This window comes from Epinephelus lanceolatus, chromosome 11 (genome assembly GCF_041903045.1).
Source record: "Epinephelus lanceolatus isolate andai-2023 chromosome 11, ASM4190304v1, whole genome shotgun sequence".
Taxonomy (NCBI): Eukaryota; Metazoa; Chordata; class Actinopteri; order Perciformes; family Serranidae; genus Epinephelus; species Epinephelus lanceolatus.
The window spans coordinates 44,735,163-44,761,317 of NC_135744.1; the positions used below are offsets into that span (position 1 = coordinate 44,735,163).

General features: G+C 42.8%; 1 protein-coding gene across 1 annotated transcript; it reads right to left on the reverse strand.

Annotated features, from left to right (window-relative positions):
• Positions 1-1,816: 1,816 nt before the first annotated feature.
• Positions 1,817-8,736, reverse strand: LOC144464780 (uncharacterized). The gene is made up of 2 exons (XM_078172689.1): positions 8,612-8,736; positions 1,817-4,547 (listed from the first exon to the last, which is right to left on the reverse strand). The coding sequence occupies exon 2, from the start codon at positions 4,537-4,539 to the stop codon at positions 2,488-2,490; it is 2,052 nt and encodes a 683-aa protein (XP_078028815.1). The 5' UTR covers positions 4,540-4,547; positions 8,612-8,736; the 3' UTR covers positions 1,817-2,487.
• Positions 8,737-26,155: the final 17,419 nt, after the last annotated feature.

Here is a 26,155-nt window from a genome sequence, read left to right on the forward strand (position 1 = left end):
TCATGTTACTGTATGGTGTGTATTTTTTTAATCATTTATTTACAGTGTATATATATATATATATATATATATATATATGAGAGAGATAGTCTAACTAAATTTTCTACTAAAATCATTTATCTAAAATGACTGCAATTAATGATCACAAATGTTTAAATAATGACAGTGGGTCTCGTTGAATGTGATAAGAATGTGTAGTGTGAAGTGGAATAAATATTAGTTTCCATTTGTGGTAGCTGCTGACTGAGATAAGGGATGAGATTAAATAAATCCTGGAACTTAGCCTGGTCTGGAGCAGGCTAGCTCCACAGAATAAATCTCCATGGTAACTTATGTCAAAACATATCCCACTTCCCCCTATCCTGCTTTTGTGAAACTGGATCAAGGATAAGTTGATCCAGGATAACCAAGATATCCTGGCTTAATCCCTTATCCTGGTTTTGTGAAACAGGCCCCAGGACAGTTGTTTTACCTGAGTCTGTATTCAGGCAGATGTCATTTAACACCTTTACAAGTGCAGTCTCAGTTGAGTTGGAGTTGGTCATAGATGCTATTTGTATTTAAATAGTTATTGACTTGGTTGAATACAACTTTCTCAATAACTTTGCCTATAAAGGGGAGGTTTGAGATGGGCCTGTAGTTGTTGAGCACAGAGGGATCAAGGTTTCTTTCTTTAGGAGGGGTTTGATAACTGCAGTCTTAAGAGAGGCTGGAAAATGCCTGAAAGAAGAGAGCCACTCACAATCTTTAGAAGCTCAAATGCCACACAACCAAAGATGCTTTTAAAGATGCTTGTGGGGAAGGTGTCAGGACAGCAAGTAGATGAGCTGAGCTGCATCACAGTTTTTTTCAAGAGTTTTGCTATCAGTGGCAGTAAATTCAGATAAAGAGGCTATTTGTATTTGATGATTTAACCAAGACATTACATAACAGGGTGGAGCTAATGCTTTTTCTAATATTTTCAGTCTTGCTATGGAAGAAGGAAGCAAACTCATTGCATTTATCAGGTGACATAAAGTCTTGAGGTAGATGTACTGGGGGATTTGTTAACTTATCAACAGTGGCAAACAGTGCACAGGAGTTTTTAATGTTCTTGTTAATGATGTTAGAGAAATTAGATTGTCTAGCTTTTCTTAACTCATAGTTATAAGCTTGGAGTTTGTCTTTGAAAATATCATTGTCAACCTGAAGCTTGTTTTTTCCCCATTTACGCTCAGCTTTCCTACATTCTCTCTTCTGAGTCGCTACAGCTGTGGTATACCTCCATGGTGCTTTACATTTACTGGGGCTTTTTTTAAGCTTGGTAGGTGCTACAGAGTCAAATACCCTGAGAATATTGGAGTTAAACAGACTTAGATGGTCCTCCACGCCCTGAGTTGTTATGCATGGTGTAATAGACATGGCTTCCGTAAAAAGACTGCAGGTATTCTCATTAATATACCTCTTAGGGACAGTTTTAGATTGAGTTTGGCTAATTGGAGAGACCAGGCCATCAAAGAATACACAAAAATGATCAGATAGTGCTAAGTCTATAACATTCACATCTAACATTAACTGAAGAAATACAGAGACCCTCACTGATAACTAGATCCAGAGTGTGACCTTTGATATGAGTGGAGTTGCTAACATGTTGTACCATATCAAACATGTCAAACAAAGCAGTGAGCTCTTGATGAAGCAGAAATCGGTGTCTGCAGCTGGGCCTGGGGGCTCCCGACCTTGCCTTCAACTCTTTAGGTTGGACTCGCCTTCTACTCAAATAAGTATCTTAGAATCAGATGGCTGGTGCTGAGGAAATCACTGGAGACACGTGGAATCAGGTGCAACCGTGTTTAATGTGTTCACAAGCAACAACACACACAACTCATGAGTCAAGCTCTGGAACAAGACTTAAGTTTCACTCTCTTTGCGCTCCCTTTTATGCTGGTGAAGATTCTGCTGAATCTCCACCTTTTTCCCTTAATCCTGCCCACTTGAGCCTGAACACAATGGTGGCATGTTTTTGCCTTTGGTTGAGTCCGATCTTAATGGTGTATTCTTTTAGAGTCACCTGGGTATGAGTCATACTGGTGTCCAAGGCCAAGCCCATATCAGCCTGGGCTGGAATGCCCCAAACTTTCCCACCATTGTGTTTGAGCCAGGTCTCACGCTATTTTTTAAAAACACTGAGTACACATTAACACTGAGTACACATTAAACTCACCAGTTATGATAAAAGAATCAAAATCTGTAAGGATGATTGATCAATGATCAATAATGGAAAAAGACAGACCAATCAGATTTCCAGTGAAGCACAGAGTTGCAGAATACCACAAGCACACAGTAATCACTAGTTTCCCCTCTAAACTTGAGTCAAATATCAGGACAAGATAACTAAAAAAAAATAAAAAATCATTGAAGATTTGTTTGATTGATCAATAAAAGTAATGAAAAAAATGGTGACGATCAGAATTAGGTGACAGTTTCATAACTGGTAGAAACTTTGTTCTAGTAGTAATCCTCTTCTCCTCCACCAAACCCAGCTTGAACTATTTCTTTGATCCTCTCAGTCTCCTGGGGTGGGGCAGCTGGCAGAATTGCTTTCAGACCATTCTCTATTTCTGCCATCCTGTCATCTGTCTTCCTCTCAAACTCCTTCTTGTTCTTGAGGACCAGCATAAGGATGCCCTCCTGAGCTGCTGTGCAGGACTGTTGCAGCTTCAAACGCTCTTGAAGGAATTCTGGCTTCTCCTTATCCATGGCCATGAGCTTGCCCAGGCTGCTCACTCTGTCCATCAGGTACTTGTTGGACACTTCAGTGTAGGTCCCTGAGATCATGTGGACCAGACTGGCAACATTGGAGGCTTGGAAGGCCTGGTTGTACAGCATGTCTTTGACAAATAGTTTATTGTTGTAACTGAGTTTCTTTGTATCATCAGCTGTTGAGACGAAATCTTTCAGTGTCTTGCTGAGGCTGCATTTGATGATGTTAGAGATCATCTGGAAGAAGCGCACCATCTTCTCCCACTGCTCTTTGACTCTGCCCATGGCATCGAGACCCTTGACCAGCATCTTGATGGTGGTTTCAAAGTCAATCTCCTTGAGCTTACAGCTCTGCATTTCAACCAAGATCTCAGTCAGCTCCTTCTGATTCTGCTCCATTCTCTCCACAGACTTCTCATAGGCCTCCCGTGTTACCTTGAGTTGTTCTCGGCTCTGCTCAATTTTGAAACGAGCGTTATCTGCTGCTCTCTGACTGGCAGACTGATCTCCTGTGCTGCTCTGTGCTTTGCTCATCATTGGTGATGTAGGAGAAAGAGCTGGAGAGCCCAGTACTTTTTTGCTTTTGGTGTCAAAGATGCGGGATTCTTCATCCAGTTTCTTCAGTTTCTTGATGAGCTCTGTTTCTTTCTTGTCACCCCAATTTTCACCAGGTTTATATGTGGCCAGTTCTTCACAGATGTTAATACCCAGCTCACAAAGGTTCAGAGCATCATTCTGAAGTTTGCTCCCTTTCATCTTCTTTAAGGCCCCAGAGATTCTTTTGAATTGAGCTTGAGACCAGTTTGTCTTTGTGGATTGTGCTTTCTGATCATACAGGTCCTGCCAGGCTATTTTCCCTTCCTTCAAATACTGTGTAAGAGTTCCTACAATGGAAAGAATCTCTGCAGACTTACAGCCGACTGAGAGCACATCTACGTTTTCATTTTGCGATTCCTTTCCTTGGAATTTGTCTATGAGTGTTTCTGCTGAATCGCTGATTGTTTTTATTGGAGAACTTACCAGGTTAACGACTCCATTAACCAATCCTGTCACTGCCTTTGAAAGTCCTTCAACCACATCCATTCCAATCATTTCCCATCCGGAGGGAAGAGAGTCCATTGCTTTCTTGTAGCTATCTTGTGCTTCATTTATTTCCTTTTCCATGGCCTCCATTGCTTTCTTGGACCGTTCTTTAAGCTCAGTGGCGGTCTTCTCCCGTATTTCATTTTCCTTAATCTTCATCTTCACCTTCTCCAGCTCTTCTCCATGAAAGCGTTCAGCATTGACACAGGCCGCCAACAGTTCCTGGATTAAGTTGATGACATCTGTGTACTTCTTTTCAACACTGCCTGACAGTGTCACACATTCATCTGCAATGGTGCGAATGTTTTCCAGCTGATTTGGCAGGAGCTTGTCAATAACTTCATCAGGTGCATTGAAAAGGAGCTTGACTGCTGCCTTCATGTAATCAGGAACTGTGGCTGTGTGAAGGCGGATCTGATCCATATTCTTGTGGGCCTCATTGAATGCATGCCAGCCTGAGTTACAGATTTGCATGAGGCAGGCCCTGAACGAGTCTGGGTATTGTATGTACTTGTAGCCCTTCTCTGGGGGGTTCTTGTTGATGGAGAAGTCATCAGATGAGGAGATGAAGACGAGCTCCCCCATGATGGCGATGGAGAGGGGGGCAGGAGTCAGGTACTCTTCCCAGTTTGCATTAGGCTGCATCAGCATCTTGGTGGTCTCTCGCATATCTGCTGCAGTGGTGAGACACTGAGTGGCCTTAGCAATTTCCATGGTGTGTGCTGTTCAACGAAGCAGATAAAGAAGATGTCATGCAAGTGCTTTGACAAAATACAAACAAATGCAAAATACAATTTATATTACTAATACAAGCCAGGGGGGATCTGTCCATCAAGATCAGGAGGATGGACACACCAGAACTCGTCGATATTATACTTGTGGTTAGCCCATCAATGAGGTACCGATATCATGACATGAAGTTGCAGGCAACAAATGAATTTAATTTGGTGGGAAATGTCTTGGATCACAGCCAATGAGAACCTCCTGAACGAAGTTGGTGTTCTAATCCAATAGATTCCAAGCCAACTGGCTTTGGGAAGACAGAAATTTCTAAAATATGACTTAGACTTACAACTAAATTCATGTAATGACTAAAACTAAATTGAAAATAGCTGCCAAAGTTAACACTGGTAGCTGCCTGCCTCACCACATGATAATTATCAGCATGCAAGTACATACTGTTCTGATGATGTGTGGAAGTTTGCTCATTTTCTTCACTAGTCGGAGCTGACAAGAAACTTCAAGTGAAGTGGTAACAGCAGTTTAGAGAAAAGAAAAGAAAACCAAACACTAAAGGCTCAGGTGTAGTCAATAGTAACGCGGTAAAGGTGAAAAAAAAGTTGCTAGTGCACGACGTGTTCCCTGGCATATTACCGCAAGGTACCGCAACAAGATCCCTGTGGAGCTCAATGTGCGCCTTGCTGCGCGGTCTCAATTTTTGGGAGGTTCGTGGCCGCACAACACAATTTTTGTCAACAGGCGGCAAGCACTCGCCGCTAGCTGCTCACCACCGCCTGACTGTACCTAGACCTTAAGATGCTGCTGGATATGGAAGTAGGACAGCTATAGTGCTAGCTCCAGTGCTGTCCTTTCTCCATTAGACTCAGGGGAAGAGGATAGCAAAGTTTGGCTTGACGCCATTATTTAAATTAATAAAAATAAATAAATTAATAAATCCTTGGAATGTGTGGTTTTACAGGCTAAATGTTTTCTTCACGACTAAAAAATGCAAAAACGACATCCTTCTCTGTCTTTTCTAAGGTTGCCTTTAGATCTGTCCATAGTTAGAAATAACAAGAAGATGAACAAAGATAGACTCAAGATAGTCATGTTTCCTGCAGTCTTGAGGAGATGACTGCTCTTGTGTGACTATGTGTGTCTCTGAATCGAGCCCTGGGCTGTGAAGGCAGAAATGGTGCCATGGTGGAGTCTTTCATGATACACCTTCATTTCCTGAAGCTTGTGATGTAGCCTAAATGTCCTTTGCCTGCACTATGATCTGTTGACCCAACAGCCTGATTGTCACTTTGCTTTTACTTTATATTACTACAAATGACCCAAAGGGTTTTTTGCCATTACTGAACTGTTGTATCATGTCTGCTCATATCTAAGAGAAAAGCGCTAAGTAATTTGCCATGGAATTATCTCGGAGAGACTGTTTCTGCTCATTTGGTTCTATCCACCTACCATGCACTGGATGAATGCAGTCAAAGCTACATAAGATACGACAGCAGTTTTTTCACAGGAAAATAAATATGATCTGGTATTAGTAGCAGCCAGTATTCATTTTGTTGTCTAATTTTTTTTTAGTATATTTTTTGGGGCTTTTTATGCCTTTAATCAGATAGGACAGTATAAAATGACAGGAAGCGAGTGAGATGGAGAGATGGGGTGGGATCCAGAAAGGACCACAGGGCGGGACTCGAACCCGAACCCAGGTCGCCGGTGTATGGTGCAGGTGCCCCAGCCAGTTGTGCCACGGCCAGGGCCGTCGTCTAAAATTTTAACGAAAAGTATTCGTCTACACTTTTTCCCATGATGATAATGAGCTGAAAATAAGTTTGATATCCACCTTATTTTTCACGGAAACACGGAGGCAAAACAGAACGCAGCCAGCTTCCGTTTTTTTGTGCGACACTTCTGGTCCAGCACTCTTTCCACTGTGTAAATGGGAATCGCCTTGTTGTTTACCTTGCTGAGTTTAGCTGTATATATATATATATATACATATAGCACATTTTTCACGTCACTATATCACCGTTTAGACTAATCTGATGTTTGTAAAGTCTATAAACACAATGATTGAACAAACATTAGTATTTTCTCTGTGTGTAATTAATAACATGGTTATCATAGATTAGCTAGGCTAACCGTTAGCTGTTAGCCGTCAGCCGTTAGCGGTGTCTGTAATAACTCAATAAACGGTCCATGAAAAAAATATTTTCTCCAGTGGATGTCTTAGTTACAACATGATTGAGCTAATTGGAGTAGTTTCATGTCGTATCCGACAACGGGAGGCTTTTAACAGATGACGTCCTGATGTTAGCTTTGCTGCTAGTGTTAACGTTAGCTGTCCCTGTCAGCTGCAGCCACTGATGCTTTCTAGACATTGTGATTTCCCAAAACTGAATAAATACCACACATAGCAACACAAAACTGCTTTGCTAGCTCAATCATGTTGTAACGGCTGGATGGTTGATGCGTACATGCTGATTCAGGTGCTATCAGAGCCGATCCGCGCATCACTATGGCTTAATGATCAACTCAGTCAATTAAAACAACCCGTCCTGTGTTAGGAGTGTATGTCGCTGACAGAAAGAAAGAAAAGGGAAAAAAGATAGAAAAGCAGCGTACACCTCACATATTTATTTCTCACAGTTGCGCACACGTGTGGCTGGCATGCAGAAGCACCGTCTGTGTGTCTGTGTGTCGAGGGTGTGAGCCGCAGCTTCAGCTGCTCAGGTAGAGAGGCTGTGTAGCCCGCTGTGTTTTTTCACTGATTCGGTTCTGCAGGTTCTCTGCTGGTACACTGGAGACGGGGATCAAGCAGTTTGTCTCACTCGGGATAGATTGTGCTTTTTTGGTTCATAGTTTATGACTGACGTGCGATTTATTCGCGTTTAGAGGGAATAAATTTCCGTTATAACGGAAACGTGGGCACAGTTATCTAACGTTATACAAAATACACAGACTAACTAACTAACTAACTAACTAACTAACTGATTGACTAACATAAACAATTGAAAACTGAAAAAAAAATTAGCTTGCACCGTTAGCTCCGGTAAGGGAAAGCATGAAGGAAAGTGGCTGACCGGAAGTCACGCACAAAAAAACGGAAGTTGATCACTATTTACTTCCGTGTGTGAAAATAAGTTTGATATAGATCTTAGTGACTAAAAACTAAACTGGACGTTATGTTTTGTTTTCATTGATCCATTTTTTGGACTAAATTGCTCGTGATAAATTACTGGACAAAAAAAACACACTTTATTGTATTAGACATGTATGTGGCTTTTCTCAAGCAAGTTTGGTGTATCGAGCTGCATCTGATAGAATATTTACATCATCCAAATGGCTTCAACACTTGATAATTAAAACATGTGACTTTAATATCAATTCCTTATGCCAGTATTAGCCTAAATGAAATGAAGGAACATATATAAAGGACATATATAACAACTAAAAGTTCTTGTAACACTAGTTGGGGTGAGACATGTTCGCCAATAATACACAAATAATATGTGCATGTATTACTGATCATTAATGTGTTTATTTAGCATCATTACAAATGTGTATATGTATTCAACAATTTCTTATCTTACTGAAAATTGAATTTATTTATTATTTCTTGGTAAATCCTTAATAAGCAATTAGTGGGTCTTGATCTGAAGTTACTGATATCTAGATCAGAACTGCCTCGTAATACATTGTCTTTTCTCTAAGGAATGTAGAAGCTCTCTACTAACCCAGAGGCTACACCGGGTGCATGATTTCAGCCTTGCTGACGCGGAGCATTTGCTGCCAGAATAACACTCTACTATAAACAATTGAATTACGTGTCCGCACTCGGCGTAGCCTCGGGATTAGACCCAATAACTTAATACCATGACCAACTAGTTGTGATTTACAAAGAATAAATTATTAGTTCAGTAAGAGTAAGAAATTGAGCAAATACATGTGTGATGATACTTAATACAGACCTCATGTAATTCATGTAATGACTAAAACTAAATTGACAATAGCTGCCAAAATTAACACTGAGCATATGATAATTATTGTCACTTACAGTGTGAAGTGAGAGAGGGTTCTCTTCAGCTGATGTGTTCTGATCGTCTGACGAGGAGCAGTGGAGAGAGGAGGTGCTGAGAGGCATTTTTAAAGGCAAAGAACAGGAAGTGAAACAGTGAACATCAGTCTCAGTGTGTGATAACGTCTCTCAACCAATCAGAAAGAAGCTCCTGACACTTTTTCGTTCCACTGGGCATACATCCCATAATAACCTTTAAGCACACTGTAAGCTGAGCAGCCTTGTGCTCCTCCTCTTGGCGTGTTGAGGCTCCACACTGTGACATCAGAGAGCCAGAGAGGAGGGAGCTGCAGGAGCTCCTCTGTTTATTTGATTGATTGTTTATTGAAAATGAATCATTCACAAAACATCAACACACAAACCACAACGAACACGTCTCAACCTACAATGCACATTTAACATTTAACATAAAGACAGTGAAAACAAATAAAGCAAATTCATAGTTCTGCACTCTTTCTCTCGGGGTCCTCGGATATTTTCATCTTTCATATGCTGTGAGGAGACTTTGCATGTTTATTCCCATTAGTGTCAAAGCACTGAGCTGATCGTCCATAAGAGTCTTTTTAAAAACAGAAAAAGGGCCTTTGTCTTCCTCCATTTGGATGTGTGTGTGCACCAGTATCAGGTTGTTCAGTCAGATCACACTTAGAGCCGGATCTACTAAAGGTTTGCAAGTATAAAAACGTGTTCAGACTCATTGCACGCGCAAAAAAATGTACAAACTGATGTGCTAAAAGTGCGCACTAAGGGTTGCGTCTTTCAAAGGTGCAAAATAGCGCGTCTGCTTTCAGTTAGTACGTTTGCAGCAATATGGGGCGTTTACACGCAATTGTGTGTACTGGGAGGAAAACATGTAAATATATTAATTTAGCACACGGAAAGTGATTTATCAAACCTGAAAGCAGTTTTGTTCATAGAAACTGTGTATATATTTAACACGTGTCAAAGGGAGGTGCAAACGGTTTGTATGTGTAATTGCGCACACATGGCTGCTGTTGGGAATAGAATCATTTTATGTGTTTTACTATAAGTTGTGTTTCACTATATAAGTTTTAGATGTGTGAACAATGAGAATACTGAGATGATTTCAGCTGATATGAATGTGTTTGCTTTGCAGAAGTGGAGAAGTACAGGAGAGGAAGAGACATGAAGTCTGAGGAGCACATACCGCAATGCTTAGATAATTAGTTTCATATATGGTAAAAAGAATAGAAAGTGATATACAGATAGTAAGGTACAGCACGTGTAGGGAGTTGTGTTGTTCTCTTGTCTTTCAAAACAGGAACCACGCCCCCACCGCCAGCGGGAAGGAGTCAGATTAACAGGAGGCAGGGGCGTGGTGTGGTGAAGGAGGAAGTGGAACTGCCAATGAGAAGAGGACAACGCCTTGCGTGCACAATGACACTCTGTTACGCTCAAATATACTGGGTCAGGGAAGGACAGGAGGTCAGACTTCGTGAACTGACACACCTTTGTTGTTCGTCAGGGACGTGAAGTTGAGACCCAGAGCTCTGTAATTTTATTCCTTTACTGCTTAATAAACTACATTAACTGAGACCGAATATCTTCTCCTATTGCTTCATTAAAGAACACGCAGGACTGAGCTCACACATAGCACATTAGAGAGTAGGATGAGACTCTTAGTCCACCACTGCGGTTATTGTTGCAAGAAGACATCAAAACGATGAAAGAAGACGCAGAGAATGCATTTTTCACCCTCGTGTGAACATTTTTGGTATGAATGAGGAAACAATCATTAACACTGGAACCGCCACGACGGTCTGACACACTGTTTGGGTTTTTATAATGCAAATAATTCTGTTTAGATAAAACCTACAAGCTTCTCTTCCGATGTCTTTTCCTCAAAATGTGCGTGAATGTTTTCTGAAGCCTTTAAGTTACAAAGATGAAACACACTAAACTGAGCATTTATAACTCAGACCGCGGCCGCAGTTACACACACCACTGCTGAAAATTATACATTTTGATACAAACAGGTGGCTATACATATTGCAAAACTCTGTAAAAGTACACCAAAGCATACATTTTAATTTCCAAATATTTATTTGAAAACGAAACCATTCATACAGTCAATAAAAAAACATTCTGTTAATAATAAAAAACAAATGTAATCTCAACAGTGACCGCACCAGCCGGCAGGACTGCGGCTGAACTGCTTCCAGTGTTCATTCATTCATTCATTCAATTGCGTTTTCAATGTGTGTGTGTGTGTGTGTTAGTATGTCAGAGAGGAGGAGTATCAATAAAAAAAAAATAGTTTCCACTAATTATTTCGGTGTTTATTTCTTTTATTCTTTTATTAAAATGCGTAATATAGCCAACAATATTATAAACCAAAAGTTAATCTAATTTATTATTGTAGAATGTATTTAGCAAATCACCACTTTCAACTGGAGACACAGCGCAGCAGCAAAATTATAAAAAGCCGACAAATAGTGTTAATTAATTGTCACGAGACATTGGAGAGGTTGTCAGTCCTATTCTATAGTCTGTAATATTTTATTTTATCATAGCTTCTTGTAAATGACTCAAAAATGCATTTTGTGTGCTTCTGAGCACACGGGAAGCATAAACAATGAAGTTACATATGACGGTCGTGGCGCTTGGAGGGGCACTGTGATCCTGGCGGTCCTAGTGATATAGCGTTTGTGAGACAGTCAGGTTTCTTTGCTGTAGCTCATTTCAGTGTTTATTGGCCTCATCTACCAACACCTCTAATTCCATAGGGTCAAATTTCACTTTGCGCTTTCTCTCCAAACTCGCCGTGCTGCAAACCATAAAACACGCAAAACCCTCATTTAAATAGGGTGTCTCCAACACGTTTGCACCTCTTGTCATTTACGCAGTCACTCTTAGTAAATCACATGCAAACCGTGGTTCAGCCCCCTAACCCGAAAAATTCTAGATTGCGCAGGCAAATTAGTACAGGCTAATTGGGATCTTAGTAGATCTGGCCCATGGTGTCCTTTAACACAACATTTTCTCTTGTGAGAGTTAGTGAGGTGGGTTTAGGTTGACAGCCAGTCCTGCAGAGTGTGTGCAGTGGAACAACAGATGATCAGTAGTTTCAGTTTGACAGAAGACACAGTTCTTATGATCAATACCTAATCTCATTCTCAGCAGCTCACTGGATGGATAGACATTATTCATAATTATGGAATAAACTTCATTTGTCTCGGGGCTTAAATATATAAGTTAAGACATATTATATATTTGATAATGTCTGATTTAAGAAGAGAGCTGGATAATGGAGTTTCTATTCTTCAGGTGATTACGTATGACTTTATTTGAATTTTCCTCAGCCGGAAAATCAAGACCATTAAAATGGAGTGCAGGTGGATTTATCACACCTGAGTGTGTTTCTATGTTTTGGGCTAACATTCTGACTGACTCAGGGATCGCTCTGATAAGTTCATCAAATTGATCACGTGTTCAAGTTGTGTTGTGTTTCGAGCTAAAGTTCTCATAAGATCGCCAACATCCCTGGTCATTGATTAGACGGGTCACTGACCAGATACTTTCATCCATCCAGTGCTGTAAGTAGCCATTGCACATATCTGTTGTTCCAGATTGGGGTTTGATGAGGAGTAAAATCGTGTGTGTACATGAGTTTCCAACATAACAACATCTGTTTGGTTGGAAGTGTTTCAACCTGAAAATCATATTTAAATGCTGTGTTAAAATTAAAGTGGCTAAAATCTTTCCTGCTGAACAAAAACTGTATTTGGTGTTGTCTCCCCAGAGGTTTGTTCAAAGAAATGCTTGGTATAGAGTTTTGTCTTAAGTATGTTCTTCCAAAGATAGCCAGTCCTGGCTGGGGCGGCTGTGGCTCAGAGGTGGAGCGGCTCATCCACCAATTGAAAGATCATCAGTTCAATCCCCGGCTCCTCCAGTCTGCCTGCTGAAGTGACCTTGCGCAAGATACTGAACCCCAAATTCCATCAGTGTGTTACTGTGTTAAAAACCACCTGGCACGTTGTATGGTAGCCTTTGCCACCAGTGTATGAATGTGTGTGAATGGGTGAATGTGACTCATAGTGTAAAAAGCACTTTGAGTGGTTGGATGACTAGAAAGGTGCTATACAAATGCAGGTCCATTTACCAAAGACTGTCAGGTCCCTTTGGAACCACATCTTGAGCTTAGATTTACATTCAAATTTTGTCTTGTAAATTTAAGGTTTCACTGGTTTTTGCATCTTTGGTTATGAATTCCAAGATATTTTATTTATTGTGATTAAGTGTTCAACCTGATGCTTTAGAAAACACATCAATTAATTCAAAGACTTTGGGGATTTGTTCTATTTTTTTTATGAAGCCAGCTGGCTTATAACTATCTGTTTATCAAAAACATTCAGTTTGGCAACATCAGATTTTTTAATATGAATTGCTTGCATTTCTGCTGCCAAAATAAAGAAGAATGGGAAGAAGTTGCATCCTTGTTTAACACCTCATGGTGAAATGAGGGGCGGTGCCCTGAGGGAGTGCTACTGAGCTAGATGTGTCATTATAAACGGACTCTATTATGTTAGAAAAATTAGGGCCAATTCCACATATGTAAAACTTTGGACCCGTCCAAATACCCCCCCTTAGCCCTACCCCTACATTTGCGCGTTCCCGCGAGGGGTCCCCAATTCCTTTTTGCGTGTAGGGGTAGTGGATATGAAACTAGCCCTTCGGAGCAACGGATTTAAAATTAGGCCTATCGTGACCCGAAAAGATGCAGAAAAATTGGTCCATGCTTTTGTTACCTCAAGGCTGGATTACTGTAACTCTCTATTATCAGGTAGCTCTAGTAAGTCCTTAAAAACTCTCCAGCTAATTCAGAATGCAGCAGCACGTGTACTAACAGGAACTAAGAAACGAGATCATATTTCTCCTGTTTTAGCTTCTCTGCACTGGCTCCCTGTAAAATCCAGAATTGAATTTAAAATCCTACTGTTAACTTATAAAGCTCTAAATGGTCAAGCTCCATCATATCTTAGAGAGCTCATAGTGCCATATTATCCCACCAGAACACTGCGCTCTGAGAACGCAGGGTTACTCGTGGTCCCTAAAGTCTCCAAAAGTAGATCAGGAGCCAGAGCCTTCAGCTATCAGGCTCCTCTCCTGTGGAATCATCTTCCTGTTACGGTCCGGGAGGCAGACACCGTCTCCACATTTAAGACTAGACTTAAGACTTTCCTCTTTGATAAAGCTTATAGTTAGGGCTGGCTCAGGCTTGCCCTGTACCAGCCCCTAGTTAGGCTGACTTAGGCCTAGTCTGCCGGAGGACCCCCTATAATACACCGGGCACCTTCTCTCCTTCTCTCTCTCTCTCTCTCTCTCTCTCTCTGTCTCTCTCTGTCTCTCTCTCTCTCTGTCTCATTGTGTCATACGGATTACTGTTAATTTATCATGTTGATCTGTTCTGTACGACATCTATTGCACGTCTGTCCGTCCTGGAAGAGGGATCCCTCCTCAGTTGCTCTTCCTGAGGTTTCTACCGTTTTTTCCCCGTTAAAGGATTTTTTGGGGAGTTTTTCCTGATCAGCTGTGAGGGTCATAAGGACAGAGGGATGTCGTATGCTGTAAAGCCCTGTGAGGCAAATTGTGATTTGTGATATTGGGCTTTATGAATAAAATTGAATTGAATTGCGCGCCCTCCTTGTCCTCGCAAACGAAGAGGCCATTAACCGTCAGATGACGGGGATGGTGAAGAACGGGCCGACTTACGAGAGAATCGCTGAAGGACTGACCAGCCGCGGCTTCCCTCCCACGTCACTGTTTACGTCACACGCTGAGCTACACGTTTTGTTACTTGCTCACGCCCCCCATTGCCCCGAAAAAGGCACATTCTGTATAAACAAAAGTAGGTAGGCGGCATTTTGCTGCACTCCCCGATTTTGTTTTTATACTGCCAATGCTGAAAAAACACTGATTGGGCTTTCCTGCAAATTTGCACAACTCCTGTTTAAAAAGGAGCTGCTGTGTAACAATATGAGATCCCAGACTCAGACTGAAAGCATTTCCTGTGTAGTTTGTATGTAGTTAAACTACTTTCTTTAAAATACTTGTACTCTGACAAGCTAAACACTTGTTGGAGGCAGTTGAGATAATTTAACTACTTCTCATAGTGAAGAAGCCAGTGTGGTAAACTACCATTTAAACGTAGTTCCCCCGACACTGCTTAGATCCATCAAAAGAGAAGACAACGCAACACCACAGAAAGTCTCAGACAAAATGCTCGTACTCATGTAAGCATTTTGTCAACCTTACACCTTCATCGACACAACACCAATCTGCAGCTTATTGAAGCACAGTAGCACTTTGAGCTAACATGCTAACATGCTCACAATGACAATGCTGATATGCTGATGTTCAGCAGGTATATGTGTTTAATGGGCGACCTGAAAAAATCATCATCAGGTCAACTTCCAAAGGAGGAACAGCAGGGAAACGGTGTTCCATGAATTCCGACACCTTGGTGCTGGGAGCATTAGTATTATTTGTTTTTGTATCTTGAGCTGCTGGAACGTGTGAATTTCCCTGGTGTGGCCTTAAGAAAGTCAATCTGATCTTTATCAGTGACAAAGTTATTAATTCAAACATTACACAGGAAGTTGGACCTGATGTATCATCAGTGCCACTTCTTTATCTTGTTTTCCAGTGAACTGGAGCCGTTTATGGGAAGTCACACACACACACACACACACACACACACACACACACATAGACTGTGAGAAAACACGATGGTTACAGTTGCACTGACTGTGAAAAAGTCATTTCCTTCTCTAGAAGTGACACCCAATTACGCCAGTCGGAGGTCACTAAAATTAATATTGCCTCGGTGTGTGAATATGCTAAAACGATGTCGGACTCCATAGTTTTCTCTGGACCCCTCCCAAATCTGACCTCTGATGACATGTTTAGCCGCATGTCATCATTTAATCGCTGGCTGTCCAGGTGGTGTCCAGCAAACGATGTGGGTTTTGTTAATAATTGGCAAACTTTCTGGGGAAAACCTGGTCTTATTAGGAGAGACGGCATTCACCCCACTTTGGATGGAGCTGCTCTCATTTCTAGGAACCTGGAAACTTTATTAGTAATTTAAATCCCTGACAACCCAGAGTTGAGACCAGGACTCAGAGTCACAGTCCTATACGCCTCTCTGAGCTTCTAGTTCAGTTACCCAGCCATAGTTTTCATAGTTTCATACAAACGGTGTCTGTCCCCCGACCACCTAAATTATTTAAATCTAAAATTAAACAAAGAGGAGTTGTGCATAACAACCTCATAAAAATTAAAACCTCTCCTGTGACAGAAAGACAAAACAGGAGAATTCAATGCGGGCTGCATTTCACTCCCTCAAACACTGACGTGCTGACATATTGCGGTAAGCGAGTTGTGTCATTTCTGGTGTTTCTGTGACAGTGTCTCTGTACTGCTCTGGTGAATTCTATTAGCCTGCTTTCTCACTTCAGTTGCTTTAACATCTACTTCTAGTCTAACCCACACTAGTTCTGTTTAAGCACCTATAGCTCTCCTCCTTTTTGCGACTTCCCTGCTAATCTCTTCAGGCCAAAACACACCGGCGGCGTACGACGTGTGTCAAAACAGCTGCCCCCATTATTTTCTATTTACAAACAACTACAATAAGCAACGTACCGTCATTGTCGTGGTTGTCCTGTGTTGTGTGTTTTTATTCTTGTGCCCCATCTTCTTCCTCGTCTTTTGTTCTAACCGGCGGTTGGCAACCAGTACCGCCACCTAGCGGACTGGAGTGTGCAACAGAAATCTGGTTGACGCCCCGCAGCGCGACGCATTTAGTGTGTTTTGGGGGCGGCACTTGACTCGCGTCAATGACGCCACCGTCATATGACGCTGCCGGTGTGTTTTGGCCTTTAGCTGTTGTTTGCACGTTACTAGCCTTGGTAGCTACATTAGCTTTACAGTTAGCGATGGCTTCTCCCTCTGCTCTTTCTTGCTCGGTGTGCCAAATGTTCAGTTATGCCTCTGCTTCCTTTAGCGACAGTGGTAATTGTAATAAGTGTAATAAGCTTATTTGCTGTGTTGGAGGCGAGGCTTAGTGAATTAGAAGCGCGGCTCCACACCATGGAAAACCATTCAGTAGCTGCGGTAGTTAGCCTGCCCCCTGTAGCCAGTGCGGAGCCACATAACATAGCAACACACCCGCTGAGGATAAAACTCTGGTTATTGGCAGCTCTATTCTGAGAAACGTGAAGTAAGCAACACCAGCGGCCATAGTCAAATGTATCCCTGGGGCCAGGGAATCAAATTTAAAACTGCTGGCTAAAGCTAAACATAGATTCAGTAAGACTGTTATTCACGTCGGCGGCAATGACACCCGGTTACGCCAATCGGAGGTCACTAAAATTAATATTGCCTCAGTGTGTGAATACGCAAAAACGATGTCGGCCGCATGTCATCATTTAATCTCTGGCTGTCCAGGTGGTGTCCAGCGAATGATGTGGGTTTTTGTCATGTTTAGTTAACTTGTTGCACAAATAAAACACAAAACAATAATTAAAAAATAAGATACAGTGCAGGGAGAGGCAAAAAACCCCAGAGGGCTTATTTGAAGCCTCCACCTCATAAAACTTGCACAAAGTTATTAAGAACTCAAACGTTTCACAGGAAATCGGACTTGATTCATCATCAGTGCCACTTCTTTATCTTGTTTTCCTGTGAACTGGAGCCGTTTATGGGAAGTCACACACACACACACACACACACACACACACACACACACTCACACACACGCTCACACACACACACACACACAGTCAGGTTAGAGGCAAAATATGTTTTCTTTTATACAACCTTCAATGGGTAGAATGAGGTCAAGAGAAGAATGTTCAAAAACAATTCACACACACACAGAAAGTTCGGTATGATGTCTATCTGAGGAGAAGTATAAGGAGGTTTGGTGAACTGTTCTGTGCTGCTGTCTCATTGTTGCAGAGTGTGAAGTTGTGAGGTGTATCTTCAATAAACCTGTTAAGGCTGTGAGATCGACCTCGAGTCATCGAGTCATATATCACTAGAATATCACAAGAAAGGAGAAAGCAGTTGGATGGCAGGTGACGAGATTGTAAGAAAACACGACGGTTACAGTTGCACTGACTGTGGGACTCTGAAAAGTCATTTCCTTCTCTAGAAGTGACACCCGGTTACGCCAATCGGAGGTCACTAAAATTAATATTGCCTCGGTGTGTGAATATGCAAAAACGATGGCGGACTCCGTAGTTTTCTCTGGACCCCTCCCAAATCTGACCAGTGATGACATGTTTAGCCGCATGTCATCATTTAATCGCTGGCTGTCCAGGTGGTGTCCAGCAAACAATGTGGGTTTCATTAATAATTGGCAAACTTTCTGGGGAAAACCTGGTCTTATTAGGAGAGACGGCATTCATCCCACTTTGGATGGAGCTGCTCTCATCTCTAGAAACCTGGCAAACTTTATTAGTAATTTAAATCCCTGACAACCCAGAGTTGAGATCAGGACTCAGAATCACAGTCCTATACGCCTCTCTGAGCTTCTAGTTCAGTTACCCAGCCATAGTTTTCATAGTTTTATACAAACGGTGTCTGTCCCCCGACCACCTAAATTATTTAAATTTAAAATTAAACAAAGAGGAGTTGTACATAACAACCTCATAAAAATTAAAACCTGTTCTGTGACAGAAAGACAAAACAGGAGAATCAAATGCGGACTGTTAAATATCAGGTCTCTATCGTCTAAAGCAGTGTTAGTAAACGAATTAATATCAGATAATCATATTGATTTACTCAGTCTCACTGAAACCTGGCTGTGTCCAGATGAATATGTTAGTCTAAATGAGTCCACTCCTCCCAGTCATAATAATACCCACATTCCTCGAGGCAGCGGCCGAGGAGGGGGAGTTGCAGCCATTTTTAACTCTAGTCTGTTAATCAGCCCTAAACTACCCTCGATCGAGTTCTGACGTATGGAATTGAAATTGATAACCTAAAAGTCTTTCCACAGAATCCCTCGCTATCGGATCATTATCTGATTACTTTGGATTTCTTTTTACTTGATTACACACCACTCAGCAACAGTTACTATACTAGATGTTTATCAGATAGTGCTGTTGCAAAATTTAAGGAAATGATTTCTCCGTCGTTAAATTCAATACCAAGTCCTTCAGTAACAGAGGTTTCCTGTACCGACTTTAACCTCTCCCAAATTGATCATTTTGTCGATAGCGCCGTAGGCTCGCTGCGAACAACACTTGACTCTGTAGCTCCTCTTAAAAAGAAGTTAACAAAGCAAAGAAAGTTCGCTCCTTGGTATAACTCTCAAACCCATAAGTTAAAACAAATATCGCGAAAATTTGAAAGGAATTGGCGATTGACCAAACTGGAAGAATCTCGTTTAATCTGGACAGACAGTCTCAAAACTTATAAGAGGGGCCTCCGCAATGCCAGAGCAAACTATTACTCAGCATTAATAGAAGAAAACAAGAACAACCCCAGGTTTCTTTTCAGCACTGTAGCCAGGCTGACTGAGAGTCAAAGCTCTATTGAGCCTTGTATTCCTTTAGCCCTTAGCAGTAATGATTTTATGATCTTTTTTAATGACAAAATTCTAACTATTAGAGGCAAAATTCATGACCTCCTGTCCTCAGATAGTACCTATCTAACCTCAAACACAGCTGTAAGACCTAATATATATTTAGATTGCTTCTCCCCAATTTCTCTTCAAGAATTGACAGCAGTGATTTCTTCATCTAAATCATCAACGTGTCTCTTAGACCCCATCCCAACTAGGCTACTTAAGGAGGTCTTTCCTTTAGTTAACACTCATATATTAGATATGATCAATATATCCTTATTAACAGGCTATGTACCACAGTCTTTTAAGGTAGCTGTAATTAAACCTCTACTAAAAAAGCCCACCCTGGATCCAGAGGTGTTAGCCAACTATAGACCAATATCTAATCTTCCCTTTATGTCAAAGATCCTTGAGAAAGTAGTCGCAGACCAGCTGTGTGATTTTCTCCATGATAATAATTTATTTGAGGAATTTCAGTCAGGATTTAGAGTGCATCATAGCACTGAGACAGCACTGGTTAAAATTACAAATGACCTTCTGATTGCTTCAGACAAAGGACTCGTCTCTGTACTTGTTTTATTAGATCTTAGTGCGGCGTTTGACACAATTGACCATCAAATTCTACTGCAGAGACTGGATCACTTAATTGGCCTAAAAGGTTCTGCACTAAGCTGGTTTAAATCTTATTTATCTGATCGTTTTCAGTTTGTTGACGTTCATAATGAATCATCCTTACGTACCAAAGTTTGTTTTGGAGTTCCGCAAGGTTCTGTGCTCAGACCAATCCTATTTACTCTATATATGCTTCCTTTAGGTAACATCATTAGAAATCACTCTATAAATTTCCATTGTTATGCGGATGATACTCAGTTGTATTTATCGATGAAGCCAGAAGAAAGTAATCAATTAACTAAACTTCATAACTGCCTTAAAGACATAAAAACTTGGATGAGCACCAATTTCCTGATGTTAAATTCAGACAAAACTGAAGTTATTGTTCTTGGCCCCAAACAACTCAGAGACTCTTTATCTGATGACATAGTTTCTCTAGATGGCATTGCTCTGGCCTCTAGCACTACCGTAAGAAACCTCGGAGTAATATTTGATCAAGATTTGTCTTTTAATTCTCATTTAAAACAAACCTCACGGACTGCATTTTTTCATCTGTGTAATATTGCGAAAATTAGGCCTATCCTGACCCGAAAAGATGCAGAAAAATTGGTCCACGCTTTTGTTACCTCTAGGCTGGATTACTGTAACTCTCTATTATCAGGTAGCTCTAGTAAGTCCTTAAAAACTCTCCAGCTAATTCAGAATGCAGCAGCACGTGTACTAACAGGAACTAAGAAACGAGATCATATTTCTCCTGTTTTAGCTTCTCTGCACTGGCTCCCTGTAAAATCCAGAATTGAATTTAAAATCCTACTGTTAACTTATAAAGCTCTAAATGGTCAAGCTCCGTCATATCTTAGAGAGCTCATAGTGCCATATTATCCCACCAGAACACTGCGCTCTGAGAACGCAGGGTTACTCGTGGTCCCTAAAGTCTCCAAAAGTAGATCAGGAGCCAGAGCCTTCAGCTATCAGGCTCCTCTCCTGTGGAATCATCTTCCTGTTACGGTCCGGGAGGCAGACACCGTCTCCACATTTAAGACTAGACTTAAGACTTTCCTCTTTGATAAAGCTTATAGTTAGGGCTGGCTCAGGCTTGCCCTGTACCAGCCCCTAGTTAGGCTGACTTAGGCCTAGTCTGCCGGAGGACCCCCCTATAATACACCGGGCTCCCTCTCTCTCCCTCTCTCTCTCTCTCTCTCTCTCTCTCTCTCTCTGTCTCTCTCTCTGTGAGAATGGCGGACTGAGTGTGGAGCTGAGAACGTGGTGAATTGTTTGTTCAGTATTTTTGTGGTGTTTAACAACTTTTTCTAACTTTTCTCTCTGGGTGTATGTATTATAGGTGTGCATATACATAGTGGTGTGTAATATAGGGGTGGTGGAGGTGTTGGTGGAGGGGTGTTTGTGTGTGTGTGGGCAGCGTGCGCGTTTGTGGCACCTCGCCCGTGGTGGAGACACCTCCGGCCGAGTTTGAGAAGCTGACCCGCTGTCATGCTATCAAGCTCGTGCCGGCGGTGCGGTGCTCCATGGAAGAATCGGGGCTGGCGGTGGGAGATGTGGTCGGGTACAGCAGCGTAAGGTCGGCCTCCCGGATGAACGGAGCTATCGTCATGTTCCTTGACAGCACGGCTAAGGTTGGCGAGGTGGTGGAGAAAGGTGTAGTAATTCAAGACACGTTTACTCCTGTTCTCCCCCTCGTCAGCCCGGCTACCAAAGTGGTCATATCGAATGCTCCTCCGTTCATCAAGAATGAGGTGTTGGCTAAAGAGCTGTCCCAATATGGTCAACTAGTGTCAGCGATAAAGATGGTTTCTTTAGGGTGTAAATGACCTAAGTTAAAACATGTAGTGTGTCACAGGAGGCAGGTATACATGATCCTGAGAGACAATAACAGTGATTTGAACCTGTCCTTTAACTTTAAAGTCGAGGGCTTTAATTATATGGTGTTTGCGTCATCAGAGACCATGAAATGTTTTGGATGTGGGGCAGAGAGACACTTGATCCACTCTTGCCCGGAGAAAGGTGGAGAGCAGTGGGCTGCTGCTGCTGCAGCTCCCGCTGCTGATGGCGGAGTTCCGGCAGCGGCCGCCGCGGCACCCCTGGTCCCAGTCCCGGAGACTCCGGCGCCGGTTTCGGCTCCGGTCCCTCCGGTGGCGGGGGGGCGGGCGCGGGATCCGGACCTGGTTGTCCCGGTCCCGAGTACTCCGGTACCTTCGGTCCTTGCGGCCTCGTCCGCGAGTAGCGACCCCCCCGCGGTTTCCAGTGGTGGGGGACAGGACAGAGGTGTCCTGGGAAACAGCGATAAGAATCAGCCAGAGACAGCTTAAGAAAGTGTATCTGTTCTTAACAGTGAACCAATGAATGTGAACTCATCTACGTATGATGACATCATTGACGATGAAGATATGTCTGATGAGGAAATGTTAAAAATGTGGCAGAAAAGAAAGAACCCTGAATGTGTGCAAAATAGTATAAAAACCAGGAGGATGACCAAAGCGTCAGCAGAGGGTGACTCCTCCCAGTCTCAGGACTCTCAGTCATTTTACTCTCCTGCTGATATTAAAACGTTCCTGGAGAGAACTAAAGGGGCCAGGCTGCCTGAGGTCAGAGACCACTTCTCTGACCTCAGACTCTTCATCCAGTCAGCCAAACCTCTGACCAGGAAGTCTGGTAGAGGAGGTGATGATGTGCTCACAGAACAGGAGGTTTACAGGTTAAAGAAAATGGTTTTAAGAGTGAAAGCACAAATCATAACTGATGAAGATGACTGTTAAAAGCATCTGGTGCTGCTCTTTTTTACGGATTGGTCTTTTAATTGTTGTCTCTCTTTTATCCATGTGTGATTTTAAAATCAGCACTTTAATGTAAATGGAGCTAGGGCTGATTTTAAGAGAGCGGCTATTTTTAAATTAATGGAGCTGAGGAGAGTAGATGTGATGTTTTCACAGGAGACCCACAGTACTGCTGACAATGAGAGTGACTGGAGGAGGGCTTTTAATGGGGGGGTCATTTTAAGCCACAAATCCAGCTGCAATGGGGGGGTGGGGATTTTATTCTCCAGAAGGTTTTAACCCGTTTCTTATGAGGTGGAGGAAGTCATTCCAGGTGTTTTATTAAAAGTAAAAGCTCAGTTTGAAAGGTTGAAGATGGTGTTTTTAAATGTCTATGCTCCCACCAATGGTGTGGAGAGGATGGCATTTTTAAACATTTTATCTGATACTTTCAGAACTCTTAATAGTGATGATTTTATGTTTTTGGGGGGTGATTTTAACTGTACAGTTGATCACAACCTGGACAGGAATCATCCTGAGCCTCATCCTGCCTCGTCCCACAGAATCAGGCAGCTCATTGAGACACATGAGCTGTCTGATGTCTGGAGGGTTTTTAACAGAGACTATAGGCAGTACACCTGGAGTCACTCACGAGCAAATGTTTTATCTCTGGCCAGAATGGACCGTTTTTATTGTTTTAATCACCATGTGAACATTTTTAAAAGATGTCACATTCAGCCTGTTGTTTTTACTGATCACTGTCTCCTCTCCTGCTCTGTTTTTATCAGAAATGTACATTTTAAAAGCGCCTATTGGCATTTTAACACCAGCCTTTTAAATGACCAGGTTTTAAAACTGCTTTTAAGTATTTTTGGGCATCCTACAGGGAGAGCAAACCTGCCTTCAGCTGTATTCAGCAGTGGTGGGATTTTGGCAAAGCCCAAATTAAGCAGCTTTGCCAACAGCACACTCGTAATGTCACTAGAGACATAACCCGGTCTATGAGAGACCTGGAGACCGAGGTAGTAGAGCTGCAATCTTTAGCAGAGTCTACAGGAGATCGAGGGCTTTTAGACTCCCTCAAATCCAAAAAGGCGTCTATAGCCAACCTGCTGGGTGTTACAGCACAGGGAGCTCTGGTCAGGTCTCGGTTCCTGAACATCTCAGCGATGGATGCTCCCTCTCAGTTTTTCTTTGGGTTGGAGCAGAAAAATGGACAACAGAAAATCACTCACTCTTTACGTACAGACAGCGGCTCTGAGATCTCAGACTCATCTGAGATCAGTAAGTGTGCTGCCGGTTTCTACAAAGACCTGTTTAAGAGTGAATGGACACCAAATCCAGATGTGCACAGCAGCTTCCTCAGTGGTCTCCCTAAGGTAAGCACCGAGAAAAACCACAAACTAGAGGCAGACCTGACTCTTCAGGAGCTGACCTCGGCCCTGATGAGCCTGCAGAGCGGCAGAGCTCCGGGGATAGACGGCCTCCATGTTGATTTTTACAAGTCCTTCTGGACCGACATAGGGCCAGACCTGCTCGAGGTACTGACAAACAGTTTGAAAAACAAAAAACTGCCTCTGAGCTGCAGGAGGGCCGTGATAACTCTGCTGCCTAAAAAGGGAGACCTACAAGACCTGAAAAACTGGAGGCCGGTGTCTCTGCTGTGCACGGATTATAAAATCCTGTCCAAAGCTCTGGCCCTGAGAATGAGGGAGGTGATGGTGTCCATCATCCACCCCAACCAGACTTACTGTGTGCCCAGCAGGCTCATAAGTGACAATGTCACTTTAATTCGTGATGTTTTGGAACTCTCCAGCTCATTGGCTGTAGACACTGGTCTTATTTCCATAGACCAGGAAAAGGCTTTTGACCGGGTTGAACACCAGTACTTATGGCAGACTCTGGCTGCCTTTGGGTTCAACCCGGGCTTTATAGCCAAGATACGGGTTCTCTATAGTGACATTGCGAGTGTGCTGAAAATAAACGGAGGTCTGAGTGCTCCTTTTAGCATTCAGAGGGGGGTAAGGCAGGGTTGCTCTCTCTCTGGGATGCTCTACTCTGTAGCCATCGAGCCTCTGCTGAACAAACTAAGGAACAACCTCCATGGTGTTCGCTTCCCTCATTGTGACGTTTCTATTAAATTATCTGTGTACGCTGATGACCTCATTGTTTTAACTAACACACAGAGAGACATTGACATTTTAACAGATACAGTCACAAATTTTGGTTTTATCTCCTCTGCAAAGGTGAACTGGGGGAAGAGTGAGGCTGTGATGGTGGGGGAGAGGCTGGGGGATCGGCTCAGGCTCCCGGGTGGTCTAATCTGGAGGAAGGGTGGCCTAAAGTACCTCGGAGTGTTCCTGGGTGATGAGACCTGGACCAGGAAAAACTGGGACAATGTCCTAGAAAAGGTCAAAGGTCGGATCGAAAAGTGGAAGTGGCTCCTTCCTAAAATGTCCTTCAGAGGCCGAACCCTGATAATCAACAACCTGGTCTCATCGGCCCTGTGGCACCGGCTGGCCTGTGTTGATCCTCCAGTCTCTCTCCTATCTCAGGTACAGAGGGTTTTAACAGATTTCTTTTGGGACAGGATGCACTGGGTTCCACAGAGTATCCTTTTCCTTCCTAAGGAGGAGGGGGGGCAGGGCCTGGTCCATCTGGCCAGCAGAGGTGCTGCCTTCTGTCTCCAGTTCCTACAGAGACTGTTGACTGGACCAAAGGACACTCTGTGGAGACCTCTAGCCCAGTGCATCCTGAAACATTTTAACAACCTGGGGCTGGATTTTAACCTGTTTTTAATGAACACTAGTACTGTGAGCACATCATCTCTGCCCTGTTTTTATAAGAGTGTTTTTAGTGTGTGGAACCTGCTGAGGAGATGGAGACTGAAGCAGGCGGACTCCCTGTTCTGGCTCCTGAAGGAACCCGTCCTGTGGGGAACTGTCCTGGACAATCCCAGCTGGGGAGGGGCCACGCTGTCCAGACTGCTGCTGACGGCAGGAGTCTCCACGCTGGGACAAGTGGTGCAGCTGGCTGGACCTCAGCTGGAGGACCCTGCTGGACTGGCTGCTCGGCTGGGACTGAGGTCCACAAGGGTAACGAAACAGCTACTGGACCATTGGAGGCAAAAACTAACAGGACATGAGTGCCTGCTTTTAAATGGTTTTAAAAATGGAACTATTTCTCCACATTGTGAGGACTCTTATCCTACCATTTTCCTGGCACCGGACTACAAAGACTGTTCTGGACCTCTTTTGGAACCTGCACCTTCTGCCTCCCTGGAGGGGGCCTCAGGGAAAACCCTCTACAGGCTGATGGTAAAAACATTAAATAAAAACAGACTGAACGGGCGGACTGACACTCCATGGAGGAGTTATCTGGGTCTGGACCCAGAAAATAGACCCTCATGGAGGTCTCTTTACAAACCTCCACTGTGTAAAAAACACGCGGACCTCCAGTGGAGGATCCTCCACGGGATCGTTGCTGTAAACTTCTTTGTGTCCATCATCAATACATCTGTGGAAGACAAATGTCCTTTCTGTG

What these genes read in the sequence shown, in the direction of transcription:
- LOC144464780 (XM_078172689.1), bottom strand. Translation starts at nt 4,539, where the DNA reads ATGGAAATTGCTAAGGCCACTCAGTGTCTCACCACTGCAGCAGATATG.